Here is a 20,327-nt window from a genome sequence, read left to right as displayed (position 1 = left end):
CTTGAGGTTGAAGTAGCAGATTTCAAAATTTATGTTGAACTTGAGATTAGCAAAGAAAATAATACCTTGAAACAGTGTCTGTGTGATGTGTCCAGTTGTTTTCTTTTTTCCTTCCTCTGGAAGAAACAGCATATTTATTGCTTGTTACTTTTGCATCAATATGAATCTATTATCTCAACTGTACATATGAAACATGGCAGCTATTTGGGAAAGATGAGCTTTGTCAGTGCGAGAAAAAGGAATATTGAAAGGGGAGAAATGATCAGAGAAGGTCTCACTATAAGGAGGCGAGAAATTCAACACTCTTCCTTCTGTTTCAACAAGGAATTCCAAGCAGCAGTAAATCTGAGTTAGTGTATTTCCTTTGTCACACGAGTTTCCATCTGAAGGTACGTTTATGGTCTGATTATAAAGCTTGCTAAAAAGCTTTCAAGCTTAGGAAATAGCAGTTCAGTTGGTTTCTCAAGATCACAGATTAATCTTACTAATATATTGTACACAGGAGACCATTTGATGCTTTTTCTTTGGACAAGATTAGACTTTCTCTCTTGTGACTGCACTGGAGTCCTCAGTAGGTACAGGGAGAGTGAACTGGTTGAACGCCTGCAGAACAAAATGAAGGTTGATTTATACATGTGGGTGGAGAATGGCATCAAGAGGAAGATTAGAAGGGAGGATAATGGTTGTGACAACTCCAAAATTATGATACAGAGGAAATAAGGTACTGAAACTATGCTCAACCTGCTGACAGATGTGGGAGCTGCATGTGGTAGAAGGGTATTTGTAAGCAGTGAAACTGTAGTATTTTGCTAGGCTTGTATGAAACCCTACTTCATCTTGCTTCTTTTTCTATGGTTTGAAAGGCCTTCAGTGACTTTAAAAAGGCATTTATCTAGCCAAGGAACAGCCCACTGATGTGTGACTTTTCTACCTTATTGGGCACTACTGAAAAAATCTCTCTCCATTGAGATTGGTGGCAAAAATCTTATCAATCTCAATAGAGTCAATTTCCCCTCTATCATCTGGTTATTTGTGTGTAAAGATACGACATTAGTTCTGCACTTGGCTGAGAAAATACAGTAATTTTGCATAAAAATCAGTGGAAGTTTTGTCAGAATGAAGGCTGCATAATTGATTCTGTTGACTCTGTGGGTGTAGTAGACTTTCCTTACTGAGTTCTGCCTGTAAGTAGGTCACAGTGAATGAAAATAAAATAGGCATTTCACTTTGTGGCAGTATGGTATATTTATAGGTAATCTAGTGGGTTTTTTTAACTAATTCTTGAGGTTTTTCTTTCATCCTGATGCCCATGTAGATGCACACAGAAAAAACAAAAAAAGCACCAGTATGCTAATTCTGAGGTGATATGTTTATATATTGTGTCTTCCAAGTACTGCTGTGCATGACCTAGAAATGCTAGTGGTAAATGCTGTATCATGGAGCAGAGTTGTTAAACTTGTTTATGTCTAATCTTTAGATGCTATCAAGCTTAGGCTAGAAAAAGTAATCTGTTTTATGCTGTACTTTAGCATTTGGTATATGTTATATAAACACATATAATCTCTTCACAACCAAGTAAATATTATAGAAACTCTACAAAATTTATTCTCTGGGAAATGAATAAAGGCTGAGAGCATTTAATGCAGTTGCATTTCATTTGCCTTCTTACCCTCATAGAATGGAGCTTTTAAAAATCCCTGCGATATCTGACTTGGCAGTTTGGGAAATTCAAAGATAAGGGACTGTTTTAGGAGTTGTAAAACATTGTTTTTTCTGAATTATAGAACTTCCTCAGTAGAAGCAATGACTTTTGTCTTTAGTCCTTTTTTCATACTATAATGTTCTCCTTGGTGAAATAATTGCTTTCTTTGTACCTCCTCTAGGAAAGAGTTAAGAAATTTTTTTTAGCAAAAAATGGATGTTAAATGGATCTTATGAATAAGCTCAACCAGACATCACAAAAAATGCACGTCTTTAAAAATATTATCAAATTAAATCTCACTGTAATGCAATTACATACTTTTCAAGTGTGCTTCTCTGAACTAGCCATAAATAGGACTGTGATTGTGTAAGTACCCAGTGGCTGTCTCAGACATGCCTGAAATGTCACAATAAATTATACAGGTACCTTTTGGAGGATGCGCTGTAGACACAGAGGAGTGAAAGGTTAAGCGTATGGGAACAAATTGTAATCTAGCTCATAAATACTAGGTCTACTCGGAAAATGTAACAGTAGCTTAAGTGACATTATCATGGTAAAACTGCAATGTTTCAGCCATTAATGATTCCAACCTCTTGCTTTCAGCAGTGAATACATAGCTCCATGTGGATTTAGCTGGTTCCATGTGCAAATGTTCACTGGTAAATTACAGTAAAAACTAAGTGAATGATTCTGGCACTTAAAATAGAGAAAAGAACAGTTACTGTTCTCTCAACTGCAGACAGTATTCATATTTTGCTGGATAGTTGATGCCCTGGCACAATTTGGATTTTAGCTGACAAGGTGACTATCGCATTAACCCATCAGACTAAGAACCACAGCGTATACTGATGTAGGGTAGTGAGTTCCTCTATTTAATTTCTTTTTCTAATTAGTGTAAAAACATTTGAATCACTTATAAACAGCTGAAGTAAACCTTTGTTTTTTAAATGCCAGAGATAGCTCATCCAGATGTCTCAGTGTTTCTTATTTGTCTTTTATAATACTGTTATTCTAGAGTTGGCCTAGGAAAATATAACTGGTTCCTCTCTCTTGCCCCCTACCTTTCTCTTTCTAGAAGTTTTTTGTCAGGAGCGACCAGATACCATTCCTCCATTTTTATATAAGCACAGATACTAGTGAAATTCCTTGGACTGGACAATAATTGCCTGTTCCCAAATATGTTAGCAGAAGGCAATTCTGGACTAGCTATCACATAGGAATTGGGGGGGTGGGAGTGGAATTAACTTCAAAATGGAGCCTGATGAAATAATGGAAAAGGTTGGAGTGATTTCAGGGTACTTGAGACAGGAACACAGGACTAATGAGCAAGGCATTCTTGTCCCATTTGCTGAACAAAGGCTCCAGCATTTGCTGATGCAGAGTGGATATTAGGTAGTGTGCATCACAAACTTTTAGCTGAAAAGATATAGAGCTTTTTTTCTGTGGCCAAAGTTGCCCTTTTTAAATGAAAAACAGCTTGGATATCTAGCTTTCCCTGCAGATGGATGGATAATGATCTCTGACCATTGTGTGTAGATTTTTCCCATAAATTGTTTCTGAGTGTGTTGGCTAATCTCTTTTTTGAATGTTCCCATTGATTTTTTTTTTCATCAGTGATCTTTTGGCAGCTGTTCAGTTCTAAATTGCTTTTACCATTAGAGAGCTTTTACTTGCACCTAATCTTGCAGCAGCCATTTTGATTAGATTTAATATAACTTTTCATGCAGCTTGCTTTACTAAAAATGCATCCTGCTGTTTTCTCTATGGTTTTCTTAAAAGAGTGTTTGGAGAAGAACCAGGAGGATCTGCTGTTGATGATAGATGGTCTGAAAGTTAAACCAATGTCCTGAACAGAGAGTGCTTAAAAGGTTACAGTGCTGTGAGTTTCTGTGCAATAAGCCTTCCTCTCATGGCAGTGCTCCTGGATTTATCATGGCCAAGACTTCATTTTAGCAGCTGCGTTGATGAGATTTGTGTGTTCTACCTAAGGATTGATTCATGTTATGTCATAAATTTGCAATGTCTAGTATATGAGGAAAAAATAAATTTTTTTTTCTTCTGCCGAACCCCAGTAGAATGAGCTGTAAAAAGGGCTATCGGAGGAATAGAAGCTTCAATAGTTCAGTTTATTTATGGTGCATGGGAAATTCAGTTTTTGAACTGTACTGATTGGTTGGTTTCTAGGTCCTCCCTGGTGCTGTAAACCTTCTCTGTTCTGTTCGTGCTTCATATACAAGTCTTAATGTGATAACCTTTATTAATGGGCTACTGTATATTGAGATGAGTATTTAATACAGTGACCTCTCTTTGCTGGCAGTATGGAAGGTCATAGGAAGTCTGTTGCAATACAAGGATTAATTCACTGGTCTGCAGCTTGATTGTTCCTTTTTTCAGTTTAAATAATCATGGGCAAAAAACTTACACACAGGATTTTTGTATCCTGTGAATTAATTCCTAGCTTCTCACTGTACCCCGGTGTCCCAGTAAGATATTATTTGGGAGTGGTAGATGATTAATTTAAAAAAAAACACAGAAAACAAACCCAAGAAACCTTACACACATTGAAATATGCTAACCACTGCCACTGTGAACACACATTTGAAAAGTTGAAGTATTGGTACATTTGAAGTACTGATAGGTTAACGACACAGGTAACTTTATATGTTTACTATTCACTGGTGACTGGTGTAAGAAGCATAAGCTTGATTGTGTCTGTCAGGACTAGTCAAAGGGGCCTATTCTTGGTAAGCAGAACCAAAGAAGCTAGTAAGCATTAAAATTGCTGCCAGAGGAAAATACACCTGATTTTAGTTGACTAATTCAGTAATTGAAATTAGGGTTAAAGTGTAAGCTATGCTGTGAAAAAATCCCAGGGTGTTCATGTGTGTATACATAACATAAAAGAAAAATTATAACTTGCACATTTCAAAATATATTTGGCTTAATGCAGTCATCTGGGCAGAGTTCATAGGGCTTCTGTCCCTTTATCCTGTCTAGTTTAATTGCATTATAAACTTGTCCTTAGCACCTACTTCAGCTTTTCAGTTAAAATATAGAGATCTGGTAGGAGGAACTCCTGTAAGTTAGAATTTCTTTCCAGTGAGCTTTTGAGGGTATTACAGATGGCGAAATCTAGCTTTTTAATACTTGCTGGAGCTCCTGCAGGAAACTTATTTACCTGCTGTTCCAAGTAACATTTAATTACTTTTAACTTCTTCCTGCAGGCTTCCTTTGTGCATATGAGAACACTTTGGGTAGTCACTTTCCCTTACGTGTAGTTTTCATTTGTGCAGGTTAATGGTATCATTACCAGAATACCTGTGGGAATTGATCACACTTTACTATTTGAAAAGAACGATTAATAGGGATTGACTTGCAGAAACTGGGAAAATATGTATTTTTTAAAAAACTAGCTAGGTTTCAAACTAGGCTTTTACCTTGTGTGTGATGGAAGTTTTGGCCCACTACTTTGTGAGACCACATCATCAGTTAGACTTGGAGCAAGTTTCTATATAAAAAAAGACATTCTTGAGTATTTATCACAGAGACATATTTTGTCAATTATTTCCTGATGGTTTTGTTAATTTGACATAATTAGCCTGTATGTGCTGAAGTAAACAATGCAGTATGTCTATCTTGATATTGATAGGGTTTTCTTTGGGGAGTCTAGAAAAATCTACATCCTCCTCCTCCTAAAGGCAGGGGGGCATAAAAGAGATATTCTTCTGTGGATTTCTGATTCTCCTTCTCTCATCCCTTCCTCTGGCCAATGAAATACCCTTTATATGAATGGATGCATGAAAAAGTAATAAATAATTTCCTAACGAAGGGTTTATTTAACATATTTGGAAGACCTGTGGTGGTTTTGAGTGCAGATGGATTTCAGCCGCAGAATTCCAAAGGATAAAAGCAATGGAAACTAAGGGTGAGAAAGGGAACATTGAAAACAAAGCATTTTGAGGCTGGAGAGTACATTTCAGTGTAAGAACTTACAGATATTTCCCCTGAACTCCATAACAAATAAGTCAGATAGCAATCTGTGTTCTCTGATTCATAATAGGTGCTAGCTCACTTAAGCTTTCCTTGCTTTTAGCAGGCTTCCTGTTTCTTTTAAATACTTTCCACTTGAATAAGGAACTAGAAACAATTGTCAATAACTATTCTAAATCTGTGTATGAGCCAGTTTGTTTACAGTCTATTTAATTACTCTGGATTTTTCTCATCTTTCCTCACCTGGAGTTCACTGACTCTGCTCCTGGTGTTTTTAAACAGTCTTAGAGCACAGAAAGGAACTCTCTCAAACTAGCAAAGTAAAAGGTGGTGTGTCTGTACTGGGGGTAGGGGGGGAGAAAAGCAGTATTGGGAGAAAAAAAAAGAAAACAACAAAAAAGGGCAATGATAGTCTTTAGTCTGTTTTGATCTGTTCTTCTCCAGTTCCTCTTTTCTTCCTTGTACCTGCAGTCCTGAAAGCCATCCACTACCTCCTTTAATCATAATTTAATAAATTGCTTTCTTAACTATCACCATCTGCAACTGAGAAGCATTATCATCATATTTTGTCATTCCTGACTTGGATTCTTAATTAAAACTGTATGGTGGTCTGTTGCAGAAGTATGCAAATATTATTGTGTGTGTTGTCCTTAACATATGATTCAGGTTCTATTCAGTTTTACAGGAGGATTGTCTTGAGTTTAAACAATATTTATACTGAGCTTATTCTTTGTGCTTCATTATTCACACTGGTGACCTGTTAGAGTTGGTGTTTGTCCTGTCTTATGAATCCATACCCGAAAGGCTAACTTACTCCAAGTTACTATGTCCACACTGAAGTAGAATTACTGGATAATTTATTACAGGTTGAACAGCTTCTCGTAATTAAGAAAATTTAAAAATGACTTAATGCATTAAGTGAGGGATGTCTGTGCAAATGTTCTTCTCATGTATGCCCCTAAAGAGAGACAAGGGACAGATAATCACAAATAGCAATAATGCAGAACTTCTCTTATATTTATCATATTCTCATGTTTATATTTTTTTATTTGACCCACCAGGTACAGAGACATTAGTAGAATAAAATTTCTGTCAAAGCATAAAGCTTTTTGCATGCATGATTATTTAAAACATCTCTACAGTACTGTAGAGTAGATTAACACAATAATGTTATGGAGCTGTGACCAGAGAAAAATAAACAGGATATTAAGACAACTGTGGAATTATGTCCTTGGGGACTTAACAAAGACAGTGTAGTGTAATTTCCATATTTAGTGAGGGCATCAGATCTGCTTGCTTATGGTTTTTAGTATCCTGCATACAATTTAACAATAGCTTCTGAATACTTTTTCAGCTCGAGATGCTGATGAGAGAGAGAAGTGGATTCATGCGTTAGAGGACACCATTCTCCGCCATACCCTCCAGCTTCAGGCAAGTTTCACTTTCACTTTTACCTTGTTAACTTTCTTTTTTTCAAAGCAATGAAATACAATGGCATGACTGCTAATATCAAACATATCTTGTATAACACTTGGCTGTTCTATGACTTATACAGTCAGATACAGTATGACATCAGTATAGGTACCTGAGATTAAGTTCGAGTCTTTCTATTACTATTTTCTTGTCTTACCACTACTTATAATTGGTGGTTCCAGACTGATAGTTGCACATTTAGGTTGGATTTGTGGTTTTTTGTTTGTTTGGGGTTTTTTTTTTGGGGGGGGGGGGGGGTGTTAAATTGGGAGTTATTCTGTTTGGGGTCAAGTAGAATGAGACATCTGGAAGCCTGTTGTGTGCTTGTACCTAATTCTGAAATTAAAATGAGATGGCAGCATTGAACCTCTTTCTAGATTACAAAAAATGGTAAATAGCTATGTTTGAATCCACTGTGTAAGCTGGATATTGGTAATTTTAGTAGTTTTCTGGTTCTGAAAACAGATGGACTGTGGAGGGTTCTTAGCACTAGTTATCTGAGATCAGTTTCTGGCAATGTTCTAGACTTGGGCATGTCTCTAAGGTTTGCTAATCCTTTATTTTTACCTTGAAGAAAACCCCAAACTCTTAATGAATGTGATTTTCTCATACTTGATTTTTACCACAAAGTGTCTGATGACAGTGTAGAAATCTTAAAACAGGTATTTGTTATTTGTGTTGAGTAAAGGTTTGGTATGCTTTTGGAGTATGGCAAGAGCATTAGGTCTCTTAACGATTGAGACTGTGTAAAGAAAGATACATTAAAATCCCTAATATCACAGAAGAAGCATCTTACAAAGACTGATTTAGATTACATTTGTTCAATCCAAAGAGGTAGAACAAGCTGGAATTTATACCATCCAACTTGAGGCACTTGAGCTATCTCAGTCAATTTACTTCAATTTCCTGCTTAAACAGTGGTTTTCAACACTTTTTGGCTTATCAAAGACTGCTACAAATTATCTAGTGGATAGCAGATCCCTGGATAAAAATTCAAGTTTGACAATCAGCTTTGTATCCCTAGTAACACGTCATGGATGCTTCAGAAGTAATCTCTCTCTCTGGACACAGTAGCTAACTGCAGACTGAATAAACTCTGCTCTGCAGTGGGTGTAAGGTGACAGAGATTATCTAGGGGACAACATACGGATTTGGAAGGGCTGAGCTGCCTTCCAAGGGATGCCTCTTTCCCCATCCTCTCCTCGGACATTGAATAGGTTAACGTAAGCAGTCCTATGTAGGGACTGAAATGAAGTAAAAGTAATCTGTGCAGTTTTCTCCACTGGAAGACTTTTTATGGCTTGGAGATACAGGGTACAGAAATGAAACACCAGAATATACTGTGGATTTATCAAAACGTCCACTTACACTTCCTTGCCTTCTAGAAATTGTGACTGTAGTTCTATTGGCAGACACAGACTTCGTGATTGCAGCTATTAATGGAACTGTTTCCCATTACATAACCTGTTGATGTTCCAGGAGTGTTTCAAATAAGTAAGGCATAATTACATAAAAAACCCTAAGTTAGTAATTTATGTAGTAAAGTTTGAGGGAATAATTAAAAATCTATAACTGATTACTAAGAAACATATCCTCAGCCCTCTTAAATAAGTTCAGCATCGAGCGTAATACCTTGTAATCCACTGTTGTGTGCTCATCATTAATTGTCAAGAACCTTCTTCAATGCGCCAGTCACATAAGCTTTTTGCATCCGAGACCCTTACTTTTAGCCTAGCTCTAACACCGTTCACTTACACCCCAACTCAGGAACTGTCAAAGCTCGTCGTCTTCATTGACACGAACGGCCGAGCAGACGCTGCTTTAGCGATGGAACAAGCCCATACCTTTCCCTCAGGAGCTGGGAAGGGCGGTCTCAGTTACTGCTCGCCGGCGGGCGCTGTGCCTCGCCAGGGGGGCCTGCCGGGGCCCGCCGGCGGGATGGACGAGCTCTGCCGAGCCTGGGCTGGAGGGAGGGGGCTGCCCGCGGGGCTGAGCGCCGGCCGCCTCTCCGGGCAGAAACCCCTCAGCTCTGACGGCGGGCCGGGTCCTGCCGGCCTCTCCGAGCGTGCGCGCCTCCCTCCGTTCACGGCGGTGCCGCCGCTCCTGGGCTGTCCCCCCTCCCGCTGACCGCCATCCTCCGGCGGCAGGGGCGCGCCCCGCCCGCCCGCCAATCGGCGGCGGCCTTACTCGTGATGCGCGCGGCGGGGCTGTGGCGGCGGGGCACCCCTCTCTCCCCGCCGCCACCGCCGCTCCCCCCGCCGGAGGCGGCGCTGCCGGGGCCCGGCGGGTGGGCGGGCGGCCAGCCCGCTCTGCACGCCTCGCCACGCCGCACCGCCCGGAGGAATGGCCGGTGTGAGTACAGGGAAGGGGCGGGTGGGGGAAAGCCAGGTGTTAAGGCAGCCGGCTGCCCCCGGCGGGGCCCGTCGCTGCCCCGCGGCGTCTCCCTGACTGGAAGCCGAGCGCTGCTTCCTCCCGCCGGCGGCCGAGCGGCTCCGGCCGCTGCTCTGCCCCGCCCGGGCGGCCGCGGGGCGCAGGCGGCAGAGGTCGGCGGCAGGCAGCGCCGGGAGCGGGGCTCCGTAGGGAAGGCGGGCACGGGCGTCCTGCCGGGGGCCTCGCGGAGCCTCCGGGAGCGGCCGCGGCTCCTCACCGAGTGCCGCCGGGTTCGCGCGCCCCGCATGTCCGGGGAGTGCTTTCATCCGGTTGCAAGAGCCCGTTGTACACAAACACGCCTGGGCTTCAGTTAACACTTAAAAACGTCACTTCACACACTTGATGTCCTTTTCCTTTTCGTTTTGTTATGACAATAGAGTCAAACGAGTTCTTTGGGAGGATTATTGGCTCGGCGGGTATGGATGGGGGTTTGAGTGCTGTGGCAGAGATTGCTTTCTGTAAGGGTATTTTCTTAGGTTCTTAGTTTCTGTCGCAAAGAGAAACATGGTTATCTGTCATATAAAACCTTTATGCATCTGTTTTTGCCCAAGCGATGTATCTTTTCTGAGTCTTTTTTCAGATCTGCATGCTGCTTTCAGTCTTCCTGTTCTGTTACTGGAGTGTTCAGATTTGGGAAGTCAGGCTTTGATTAATGTTTCTTCGTAGTGTCGAACACGCATCTGTTAGACGTGAAACCTAGGTAGTTTGTGTGTTGTGTGAACCACATCAGAAAGGATAAGGAATTAATGCGAGGTGGAGAGGTGAAGTGGTATCTGGGTGTTCTTTAGTCTGATTAGTCTTGCTAATCTTATTTTTGCCTAAAAGTTCTACTGAATTGTCATTCAGTCTTTAAAATGGAAGTGTTTTTGAAACACTTAAAAAATAAACACACCTCCCCGCCCCTTCCCCTCCACCCCCCCCACCCCCCCCACCTAAACTTGCAAGAATGCGCTACAGTCAAGGAACTGAGGAAGAACTGAGTCCTAAATATATAGGATGAATAAAGGGATTGTAGCTGTCCAGAGGGCTGACAATCAGTAATGTTGTATTCAAATGAAATAAGAATAGGGAGGAAACATTTCAGATATGCCTCTAGTATAATTTCTCTGAATTTTGAAACTGAAGTCTGTTTTTCTGCTTGCTGTGTTAAGGGCGTTACTAAAAATGCATAATTCTTCTAGTATTAGTTTTGTCTAGTGAAAATTCTTGAACAGTAGATGGTGTGATAATATTGGAACCACCATTCTGAATCCACCAGTGTTTTTACCCTCACCCCTCCCAAGGTGCTGCTGTTGTGGCATTGCCAGGTCAGTGGCTTTGCAGTGGCAGCACATCAGTTGCTTCATACCCACAAGAGATAAGGGGAAGGGTGTGCGTAGGGTGAATGTGTATTGTGGCTTGGGTTTCTTGTTTGTCTGGGCAGGGGTAGGACGGTGGTAAGTTATCTCAAATTTTCATTTGTTCCTCACCAGCATCTTAGGTCAACCAGCAGACCCATTTGGACGGGAAGTGCTTCTAGTCTTCTTGTTTAGCATAAATGTCCTGCTTTCCTCATCTGTCTCTCAAGTGGCACCGACCCTAGTGCTACAGGTACTTTTTGGCTCTGGACTTCTCCTGTGTGAAAATCCCTTGAGGATAACTCATGTCTTTTAGGATCACAGCAACACAGGAACTTTCTTTCGTCTGAAAAGTGTAAGACCACTGTTAAAATATGAATCTACCTAAAACCCACCAATAACTATACTCTTCTCATGCCTAAAGGAATTCAGTAAAAAACAATCAATTTTAAAATTCTAAATGGCTGAATGTGTGCATGTATTGTGGTAGTGTTAGGATCCTGTCTGTAGAGTCATGCTCACCCTGAGCTGGAGGGATGAGCTTGGCTTTTTTTTAAATTTTATTTTCCTCTCATCCTTCCTCCTGTTAGCTGAAGCTTACACACTCATTCTTGCCTTAAATCCCATGTTTTGAAATGTAGTTTTCCCCTCTGCTCTTCTAGTGTGCTAGAGCATATTGGTAAGTGTCTTAAAGTGGTAACTTGAGACTGTTGAGAATTGAATAAAAGACAACTACCAACTTGATTTAAAAAATAAATAAAAATACAAGGCTGAAACTTGAATATTCAACAGATAAGATCTTTCATTATTTCTGAGTAGGTGTGACAGTGATAATCCACATTAGAGAGTCTTTAAATACTTGCAGGCTACAGAGGATTTCCTACCCAAACCTACAAAACCCTTCAGGTAATGCCCTAAACTACTTCAGCCTCTAAGTGGACTCAGAGTAGAGACAAAGGAGCTGAAATTACTGTCAGTACAAAGGGGGGCTGATTCTTACCACCATAAAAGGAAAAGGAATTAAAATAGAAATTGTTTTGTAGCTTGATACCTCCATAATTTAAACAAGATGTTTACTTCATATGTAGCAAATAGGGTAAGGAAACTATATTCTAAGGAGTGGATCTGGGGTGGTTGCTGTGAAGAGTGACACAGTGATACAGTGGTAAGAGTTACACCATGGCTTCACCAATACTTAAAGAGTTGGTACTGCTGCTGGAAGTAGTCCTGTATCACTTCTCCTAGCAGAAGGAGAGGCAGTGCGGCAAGCAAGAATAGCTGAATTTGGAACTCGATTCAGAACTGGCCCAAATTAAAACTACTTTTCACGCTGCCCTCCCTTTCCAAGCGAAGTTTTAACCCGGATTAGTTTCCGCATTGAGTTCATTATGTGGCAAGGGAAAGGTTTATTCTGACTCAAAAGTGCAGAGTAAGGGTGAGAATAAACAACAGGGGAACTGATTTGTTTCTCATTCCATTTACGCTGGTGTAAAGCGTTTGTGAAACTGCTGCCGCTAAACAACAGTTGTTGCTGTGTTGCTGTTGTGTTGTTGCTGTTCAAACAAGAATAAAAGATAGAGTAAAGCTTTGTTATATGTTCCTCTTAAGTATATTATATTGTTACTCACTGGCTTTCCGGTGCTGCCTCTAGTGTGAGTCAAGAATGTTTGCATAAAACTAAGAACAGGTTCTTTTAGATTAAGAATATATCCAAATGTAGATGTTTTTCAAGTGCTGGTGGAAGGGCATAGAACTAACAGGCATGCTGCTCTTTTTCAAACTTTGCTAACAAAGTAACTATGATAGTGAGTAAGCACGTTAGCGTGTGTGCGTTATGTACATCCATAATAAGTTATGTAGGTAAATGAATGGGACTCTAGGATGTACTTAGTATTTGTGAGGTTTCAGAATTGTAACCTATGCTTTGAAGACAGAATTTTACATCGGTACTTACATACTTCTGTTTTTTGAGCTCTGTTTTCCTAGAAGACCTGATAATATCTCTAGCTGCACAGTCTTTGCTAAGTATTTTGTGTTTTACAAACCAGAAATAGTGGTTTTTTTTTCTTCCTCCCAGGAGTGCAATATTCTGTTTGGAAGGCTTCTATGCTTTCCAGAACTCATACATTTGTGTTTAAACTTATTTTGAGACATTTACATTCTGAGTTTAAATATTGCTTAAAAATCCAGTAGAGGAAAAAAATATGGTTGTTTATTTGCCACAAATAAAATGGCAAGAAGGTGCCATTGTTTAGTGGCTTACTAGTCAATTTGTTGTTTTTCTTCAGGTTTCTATCAGTGGTTCTTATAGGCAATGTCCTATTTGACAAAATCGAACATGCTGTAGCCAGGGGATATGTTTCTGATAAGGTATTGCAGATGGAGGGAAAACGCTCTTATTCACTGCTTTAACTTCCACAAGATTTTTTCTGTTGGACTTTGAATCCTAATTAGATGAAGAATATAAGTATCTTCAAAAAGATAAGAAAGTCTGCTCCATACAGCTTTCTCTTTTTGTCCCCCAGTAAAGCTATTCTACAAGGACAGTTCTTGTCAAGTTGTTGCTGTTACCTCTTTTTTTTTTTGTTTCCCTGCTTTCATTACTGTTCATCACTGTAATGCTTTTATTTGAGAAATATATTTGACTTTTTTGGGTATGCTTCCTCTAAGGATGATGCAATCATTTAATCCCATCCTAGTTTGAAAGAACTAGTTTAAATTAGGCTGGAATTACTTCTCAGCATAGACAAGTTTTAGATACAAATGCATTAGCGATATGCATGACTTCTAATTTGGAGGACAAGGGAACAACATATAAACTCCCTTAGTGCTCGCAGTTCTGTAATGAAAATAAGGCTCATAATACATATTTTTAATTAGTTTATACTTTGTCCTCCTGTTTACCCCCTCCAAAAAAAGTGTCATGTATGAAGGGAATAAATTTGCAGGACTCCTAGCACAAGAGTTCTTGACTCAACTCCAGACCAGCATGTAAACCCTTTCCTAGGGTAACCTTCCTGTCTGTTCACTCCAGGTTACTGGGTATCATGCAGATCACACTGGGACACCGCTCACTGGGCAGGTCAGCGTGCTGCTGGGCCCCGTGTTCTCCTTTCTACCCACAAACGTTAGGATTGGCATGTGCCCTATGAAGTCTAGTCTTGAAGCTTCTGATACATCCTGAAGAGGATATCCCAGGAGTTGTACGAGGGAGGGAGGGATGAGGGAAAGAATGATATGGTACCTTTTTCTCTTTTCTCTAGAGTGTTATCTATGGGGGTTTCTTTGTGGGGGTGGTGGTGGTGGTGTCAGATACGAAATGTATTGTTTTGGGAGGTGATGGGCAGACTAGAAGTTATATTAGTTACTTGCTTCTGCAGCTATTTCATCTGGTAATGTAACTGCTAATTTCTTAAAACCTACATGACAGAGAGTAGTTGTTATCTGAGGGAAACTAAGTGTACTTATGGATAGATCTAGTTATTCAGTGGCCAAACATTACATTGCTTTGGGTTGGTACAGACAGTAAGAATGAATCAAGTGTATTTCTGAAGATCTAAAGTAGTTTGGTTCCGATTCTTTTTTGTATTTTGAAGATACATATGTTAGAATCACGGCATCACTTCAGGTGGAAAAGACCTCTGCAAGTAACCTGGTCCAAGCCCCTTCTCATTGTGAGACGAACTTCTACTTTAGATCAGGTTGTCTAGGGTCAAATCCAGTTTTTTTGAACTCTGCCCTCCAAGGGTGGAGGTTCAACAATATCTGCAGGCAAACTCTCTTGTCAGTTTATGAACCGATGGGCAGCATATAATATGAGTTTCTCATAAAATTTTGATTGCTAATTCAGATGTGCAGTTTCCTAATTTACAGGTTTAAAAAGCTGTTAAATGCCATTCTGTTGACTGTGCTCACCGTTTCTGTTCAAGTCCCATTTCTTACATGGCAGGGGAGGGGGAAAAAGGGGGAAGAAAGAGAAAGGGTCCCCTTTTTTCCTTTACTGTGCCTTTGGGTGACCCAATATGAAGAAATAAGGATATGTTATGCAAATCTGCACTTTGTATATCTGCTCTTCCTAAATTACTGTTGGGTTTCAGTGGATTTCAGTGGATTTTTTCTGTGCTATGGCTAATCCTGATATTTTTAACCTTCCAATTATCTTTTGGCTTTCAATTTTAAAACTATGTGAGAAGTTAAAATTATTAGCCTAATCTCATATAACACAGACTAGTAAATTTGCTCAGTTGGTAATAAAATTTCATCTGAACTGTCTTTATACAAACCAAGAGCAAACTAGTGAAGTGCTACAGCTTTAAGTACCTGTGCTGCTTTTCAAAACTATTTTCGTGTTTCATCTCTGTGCTATGTCACCTTGACATGATACATGGTTTTATGGCTTTCTCTTTACATTGATTGTAGTTTTAACTTTCTGATAGAACTTCTTAGGTCACATTTTTCTATCTGTGTTTGATGTAGATGTCCTCTCTGTTGTAACACTAAATGTTTTAATTAGCTTTTTTCCTTAGTGCTAAGAGGCTGAAATTTAAGAATGGCATTTTATCTTTAAGCCACCACTAAAAATACTAGGTTGTTACATATTAGTAGTCATAGACTGATGACTGAAAAAAGAGTCAGCATTTTGATGCAGCATATAGATAACTTAACACCAGAAGCTATACTTCTGTGTATAGTATCTTCAGCAGAAATTTTCTGTATGGTTCATGCAGTTTTAGTATATGAAACCTGACCTCCAGACTTTTTTAACTGAGTATGCAAGACCATTTGCTGAGATTTTGGTGTTGGCTTCTAGCTGTTCAGACAATTCTGTTTTCAACAAGAAAATTGAATACTAATTTCATACAGTTTCAGATCTAGTTTTGGTGTAATTTTAAACTTGACTAGTTTAAGGGAGTGTCAAAAGTTTCTTGGTTGAGAGGACTCTTCCTTCTGCCTATTAGTTTCTTTTTGGTAACTTGTTAACGCTGGGTGGTTTTTGTCATCATTTCTTGGCATAATCAAAATGGTTGCTTAATTTCTTCTCTTCTCCTCCCTCCTCCTTGTTTGAAAACTATTTCTAAATGTGTCCAGTGCGGACTGTCTAATACAAGGTGAAGTGGTTTGGTTTGGGTTTTTTTTTTGCTGGTTTACAAACTAATCTGTATGGATAGGTTTACTCGTGTAGAATTGTTGTCAAGATCTGGGTATTAGTCTACAGCATAGTTTAAAATTTGGCAAATGAATAAAGAAAAATATATTCTACAGTTACTAGGTGGCTTTACATTTTAGGGTGTGCATGATACTGTGCCCACAGCTTGACAGATGTAAGAGCAAGTCATTCCTCTGTTGCACATAAGTGTTCATGCCTCTCAAGCCATCAGTAAAGCTCTTAATATGATGGCCAATTATATAAAAATACAATAAACTATCTGTATTGACAGAGCAAACAATGTCAAAGGAAACGTTATGCTAATATGGAATTTTACAAATATAAATTGCCCATCTTTTCCTACATGAAATGTTTTTTCCCCACTGGCTGATCTTTATACATTCAGACTTGAGATTCTCAGTAGTCAAAACAGCACACTTGATGGTTTCATAAGAGTTAGAAGTGAAGATGTCATATTTCAGATCAATGTTAATAGGGGTGGAAGTATTTAGGCTACTAGGAAAGCCTTGTTGCTGCTGTGATGTTTTCAGGACTCTGTTTCTGTTACAACTGATGTATGCCTCTTTACCCTTCATGGGTTTATTCCTCCTATTTATTTAACTTGCATTGTACAATTTTTTTAAGCTGTGAGTGCTTCAGTATTTGTTTTGCAGTTCCATTTGCATTAGGAATTATATAAATAATCCTTAAATATGTTTACATAGCATATGTGCATGAAGTCAGAAGTAATCAATTTCAAGAATCTTCTGTCCTGTAATTAAAGACGTGGTAACCTGGTGGGAGTTTGTCCAGGTATTGACATACATGGTTTATCAATTTAAAGGTAGGGATTATGTTATACGCAGAAGTGTGCTTATTAAGGGAAGCAAATTTGTAAGCAAGAAAATATAAAAGTAGTCATTCTCATGGCACCGATACTTTGTTCTTGTTGGCATATGTGCAACAAAATGGAAGATATGGGACATAGTGACAAGGATGCAAATCGCTATAGCTTTAAAGGAACTAGGGCAACCAGGAATAGTACTTTTGAATTTTTCAGCTCAAAGGTGGGTCCATATTTAAGAAGAGATTTAGCACTTGTTAGTTCAGTTCTTAGCTAAGAAGCTGTGAGTTGAGCAATAATGTCTGAAGCATGAAAAGTGCAGCCATCCAATTTGGTATGTTTTTTTTCTTCCTTAACTGAAATGTAGGAATACAGAATCGCAAGGCAGTCTTCAGAAAAAACTTGAATTCTCCTTTACATTTTCAAAAGAAACTTAATTAGTGTAATGTAAGGGGATTTGTTCAATCGTAAGTAATGAAACACTCTGGTGTGTGATGATTATTCCCCCACTGAAAATGTGTAGCAATTTACTGTTACAGATTTAGCTGCAAACAGAAGACAAATGTGTTCAGCTGTGTGCCTGTGTTTGCACATGGCAGGATGAGAGGCAAGGCAACATTTTGTCTGTCAGTTGGCTGGCAAAATCATATTTTTATTACCCTTTTTATCCCCTCTGAAACTAATTATAGATTTGATTTTTATTTTTTTTATATCTAGGGTGTGGATGCAGGATTTGTTCCCAGCGTTCATGATTTTGACAAGAAACTTACTGAGGCTGACGCCTACTTACAGATCTTGATAGATCAATTGAAGGTATGGTAACTAACTGGTGTATTTACTACATTGGGAGTCTGCTTCTCAGTGGGGTTAAAAGGAAGCCCAGCAGAGGAAGAGACATTTATGCTTGGCACATGTTCTGGTCAATGTGCAAGGCTGAGAGAGCTCGTCTGGCTGAGCTGACTGTGGACTGGAGAAAACATACTTTTTTTATATATGAAGTCTGATGATGACAGAATTTTATTTTCTCTTTTCCCCTAGTTTACGATGTTACATAAGTTCTACTGAAATAAGGAGAATTTTACTAGAAGTATAAAAATAAAAAATTATAAGCTAAGGGCTGAAATAACTGAAAATAACTTTCTCTTAGAATGGATCTTGGGATTGTTAAAATAGAGTTAGAAAATTAGAATAACTTAAACAGATTTTGTAGAATGGTTTACAATGGCTGAAACATTCTTTTGTATCTACCTTCATGGAAATGGCAGAGATGACTTAAGTTTAATTTTAAAGCATAATGAAATCATTGTATTGCTCATAGCATTTTAGAGTTTATTTTGAGAAAATTTTGTCAAGTAATATGTAACTACAGTTGCAGATAGTTTCAGGCTCCGTTGCAGCAGTGATAGATAATCTGTTCTTTGTCCCTAAGTGAAAACATTTGGTAAAAATTTTGTACAAATAGTTCTTTTACACTCTGTACATGTATTTTAAGAGTAGGTGGAAAGGTGAGGAATTATGAGGTTATGTCTCTCAGTACTCACCTGACTGAGAAAAACAGTTTTTGCTGCTGCTTAGGACCCTTTTTCCCATGGCTCAGCAGGTTAAAATTTCTGCTAAGGTTGCTTCAGTTCTGCTGGTTTGGATTTTTTTTTCCCCTGATACAATGAGCAAGTATTGCATGTGGGATATTCAGCAAAAATTCAGTTGCAGGGGAGGGCAGAGAGGGGGAAGGGCATACCACCAAAAATGGAGGTAGGCAAAAGAAATGCAAACAAAATACAAGGCTAAGCTGCAAAGACTGGATCAGGAGTTTGCTTTGTCTCCTGCTCCGGAGCTATCTAGCATGCTTCACTGAAGGAAGGTATTGAAATCTTTACACCTTTTAATTGTTATTTGAGGCCAGCTGGGGGGAGGGGATATAGGAATTTGTTAATAATGAAAGAAGAGTGAATTTGAGGATGGACAGAGACCAAGACTACAGTCGTTTTTTTCGAACCAGAAATCAGCCCTCAAGGGGAGGGGAACACATGAGTAGGTTTTAGGCAGGCAGCTGAGCAAAGAACTGTAGCTTACCTACTAAAAATTACAGCCTCTTTTCTGATCAAGGATGGATGTGATGAACTTTTGAGCATTCCCCTTAGTTTTTTTTATTTCTTGAACAACTTTTACTCAATGGTTATTGGTATGTGCACCTTAGAGTGCTCTTGGAGGCAACTTTTAACTTTCACCTCAGCTTGTGTTAAATACAGCTGCAAGCTTTTCAGCAAGAATTTGTTTCGCTTTGCTTAGCTTCATCTCATATTCTACTTTTAAGGAAATAAATAGAAGTTAATGCTGGGAAATCACTACATATCTTTGCAAAAGTAGTGCTTACAAATCTTACGTGATTTGAATTATATACCTGAATAATAGGGTGCCTGGAAGGGTTGATAAGGGTTGAGGCTGTTTTGGTAAGTACTCTATATGCCCAAAGGGCTTTGCTGAAATGAAAGAAAGGCAATTTCAGGTGTTCTGATGGGTGTTACTTTTATGATTTAACCTCATCTTTTTGTTCAAATCACGGTAGAACCATGCCAGACTGAGCTGGGATCTGAGACTTGGCCTCTTGCAGGATGGGATAATGTGAAAAATTAGTTACAAATTTGTTAGATCACAAATGCTGTAGAGAAATATTAGGCAAAAACTGCTTTGGGTCATAATACTGAGATCGTACAACTTAAGTATGCTTTTGGGTTTGAAATTTCGGTGTTTCTGGCTGATATATGGAAAAAATAACACTTCCAGTATTTTCACAAGTATCTCTTTCTTTTAGCTCTTTGATGAAAAACTCCAGAACTGCAAAGATGATGAACAGAGAAAAGCAAGTACATTTTGTCTTAAATATTGCTTATTTTGTTTAATCAGATGGTTTTGTTGATCAATTTGCTATAGTCTATAGAAATTTAAAGTACAATTCAAATTCATCAGGTTGTCAAAATCACTTAAAGCAATTTGTATAATTTGTGTTGTGAATAGATTGCAAACAGTTTGTAGTAATGCTGGGTGTCGTAACATTAAAAAAGGTTTCAGTCTGTAGGAAATTATTACTTCTCTGTTATCCAACCAGTGAAAGCATTTTTAACTTAAATTTTCTATTTTTTTGATCTTCAACAATGATGAGTGTTTAATGTTTGTAGGAATAGCAAAGCTAGTCTGAAGGAAAAAACCAAAGAATCATGTATTTCACATAATCAGTCTGCATCCTGTGTAGTCCTGTGACAAGCATGCCACAGGTTGAAACTCTGACAACACCATTCACCTTAGGTGAGGATGCCAAAAATGTAACTTGCTGTGTGTGGAGCACTACTTTTTTTAGTGAGGTTGGAATTCACTTAGGTTGTGTACTTTTTTGCATCCCCTCCTATT

General features: G+C 39.0%; 1 protein-coding gene across 7 annotated transcripts in view; it reads left to right on the top strand.

Annotated features, from left to right (window-relative positions):
• Positions 1–20,327, top strand: part of LOC142059163 (transcription factor BTF3 homolog 4) — a 186,908-nt gene that overhangs the window by 18,767 nt on the left and 147,814 nt on the right. For 3 of the 7 annotated variants that reach the window (XM_075097625.1, XM_075097624.1, XM_075097626.1), the window contains exons 4-6: positions 7,047–7,123; positions 17,640–17,735; positions 19,735–19,782. The exons of 1 other annotated variant lie outside the window; for it this stretch is intronic. In XM_075097625.1, coding sequence (XP_074953726.1) covers positions 7,047–7,123; positions 17,640–17,735; positions 19,735–19,782 — 221 coding nt within the window. Of the gene's footprint in view, positions 1–7,046; positions 7,124–9,377; positions 9,518–17,639; positions 17,736–19,734; positions 19,787–20,327 lie in introns of those variants that run through there. 3 more of the 7 variants (XM_075097629.1, XM_075097631.1, XM_075097627.1) reach the window with 3 other exon arrangements.

The sequence above is a fragment of the Phalacrocorax aristotelis genome, chromosome 6 (genome assembly GCF_949628215.1).
Source record: "Phalacrocorax aristotelis chromosome 6, bGulAri2.1, whole genome shotgun sequence".
Classification (NCBI taxonomy): domain Eukaryota; kingdom Metazoa; phylum Chordata; class Aves; order Suliformes; family Phalacrocoracidae; genus Phalacrocorax; species Phalacrocorax aristotelis.
Note: the sequence above shows the minus strand (reverse complement) of the source record. Positions and strands in the feature narration are given on the sequence as shown.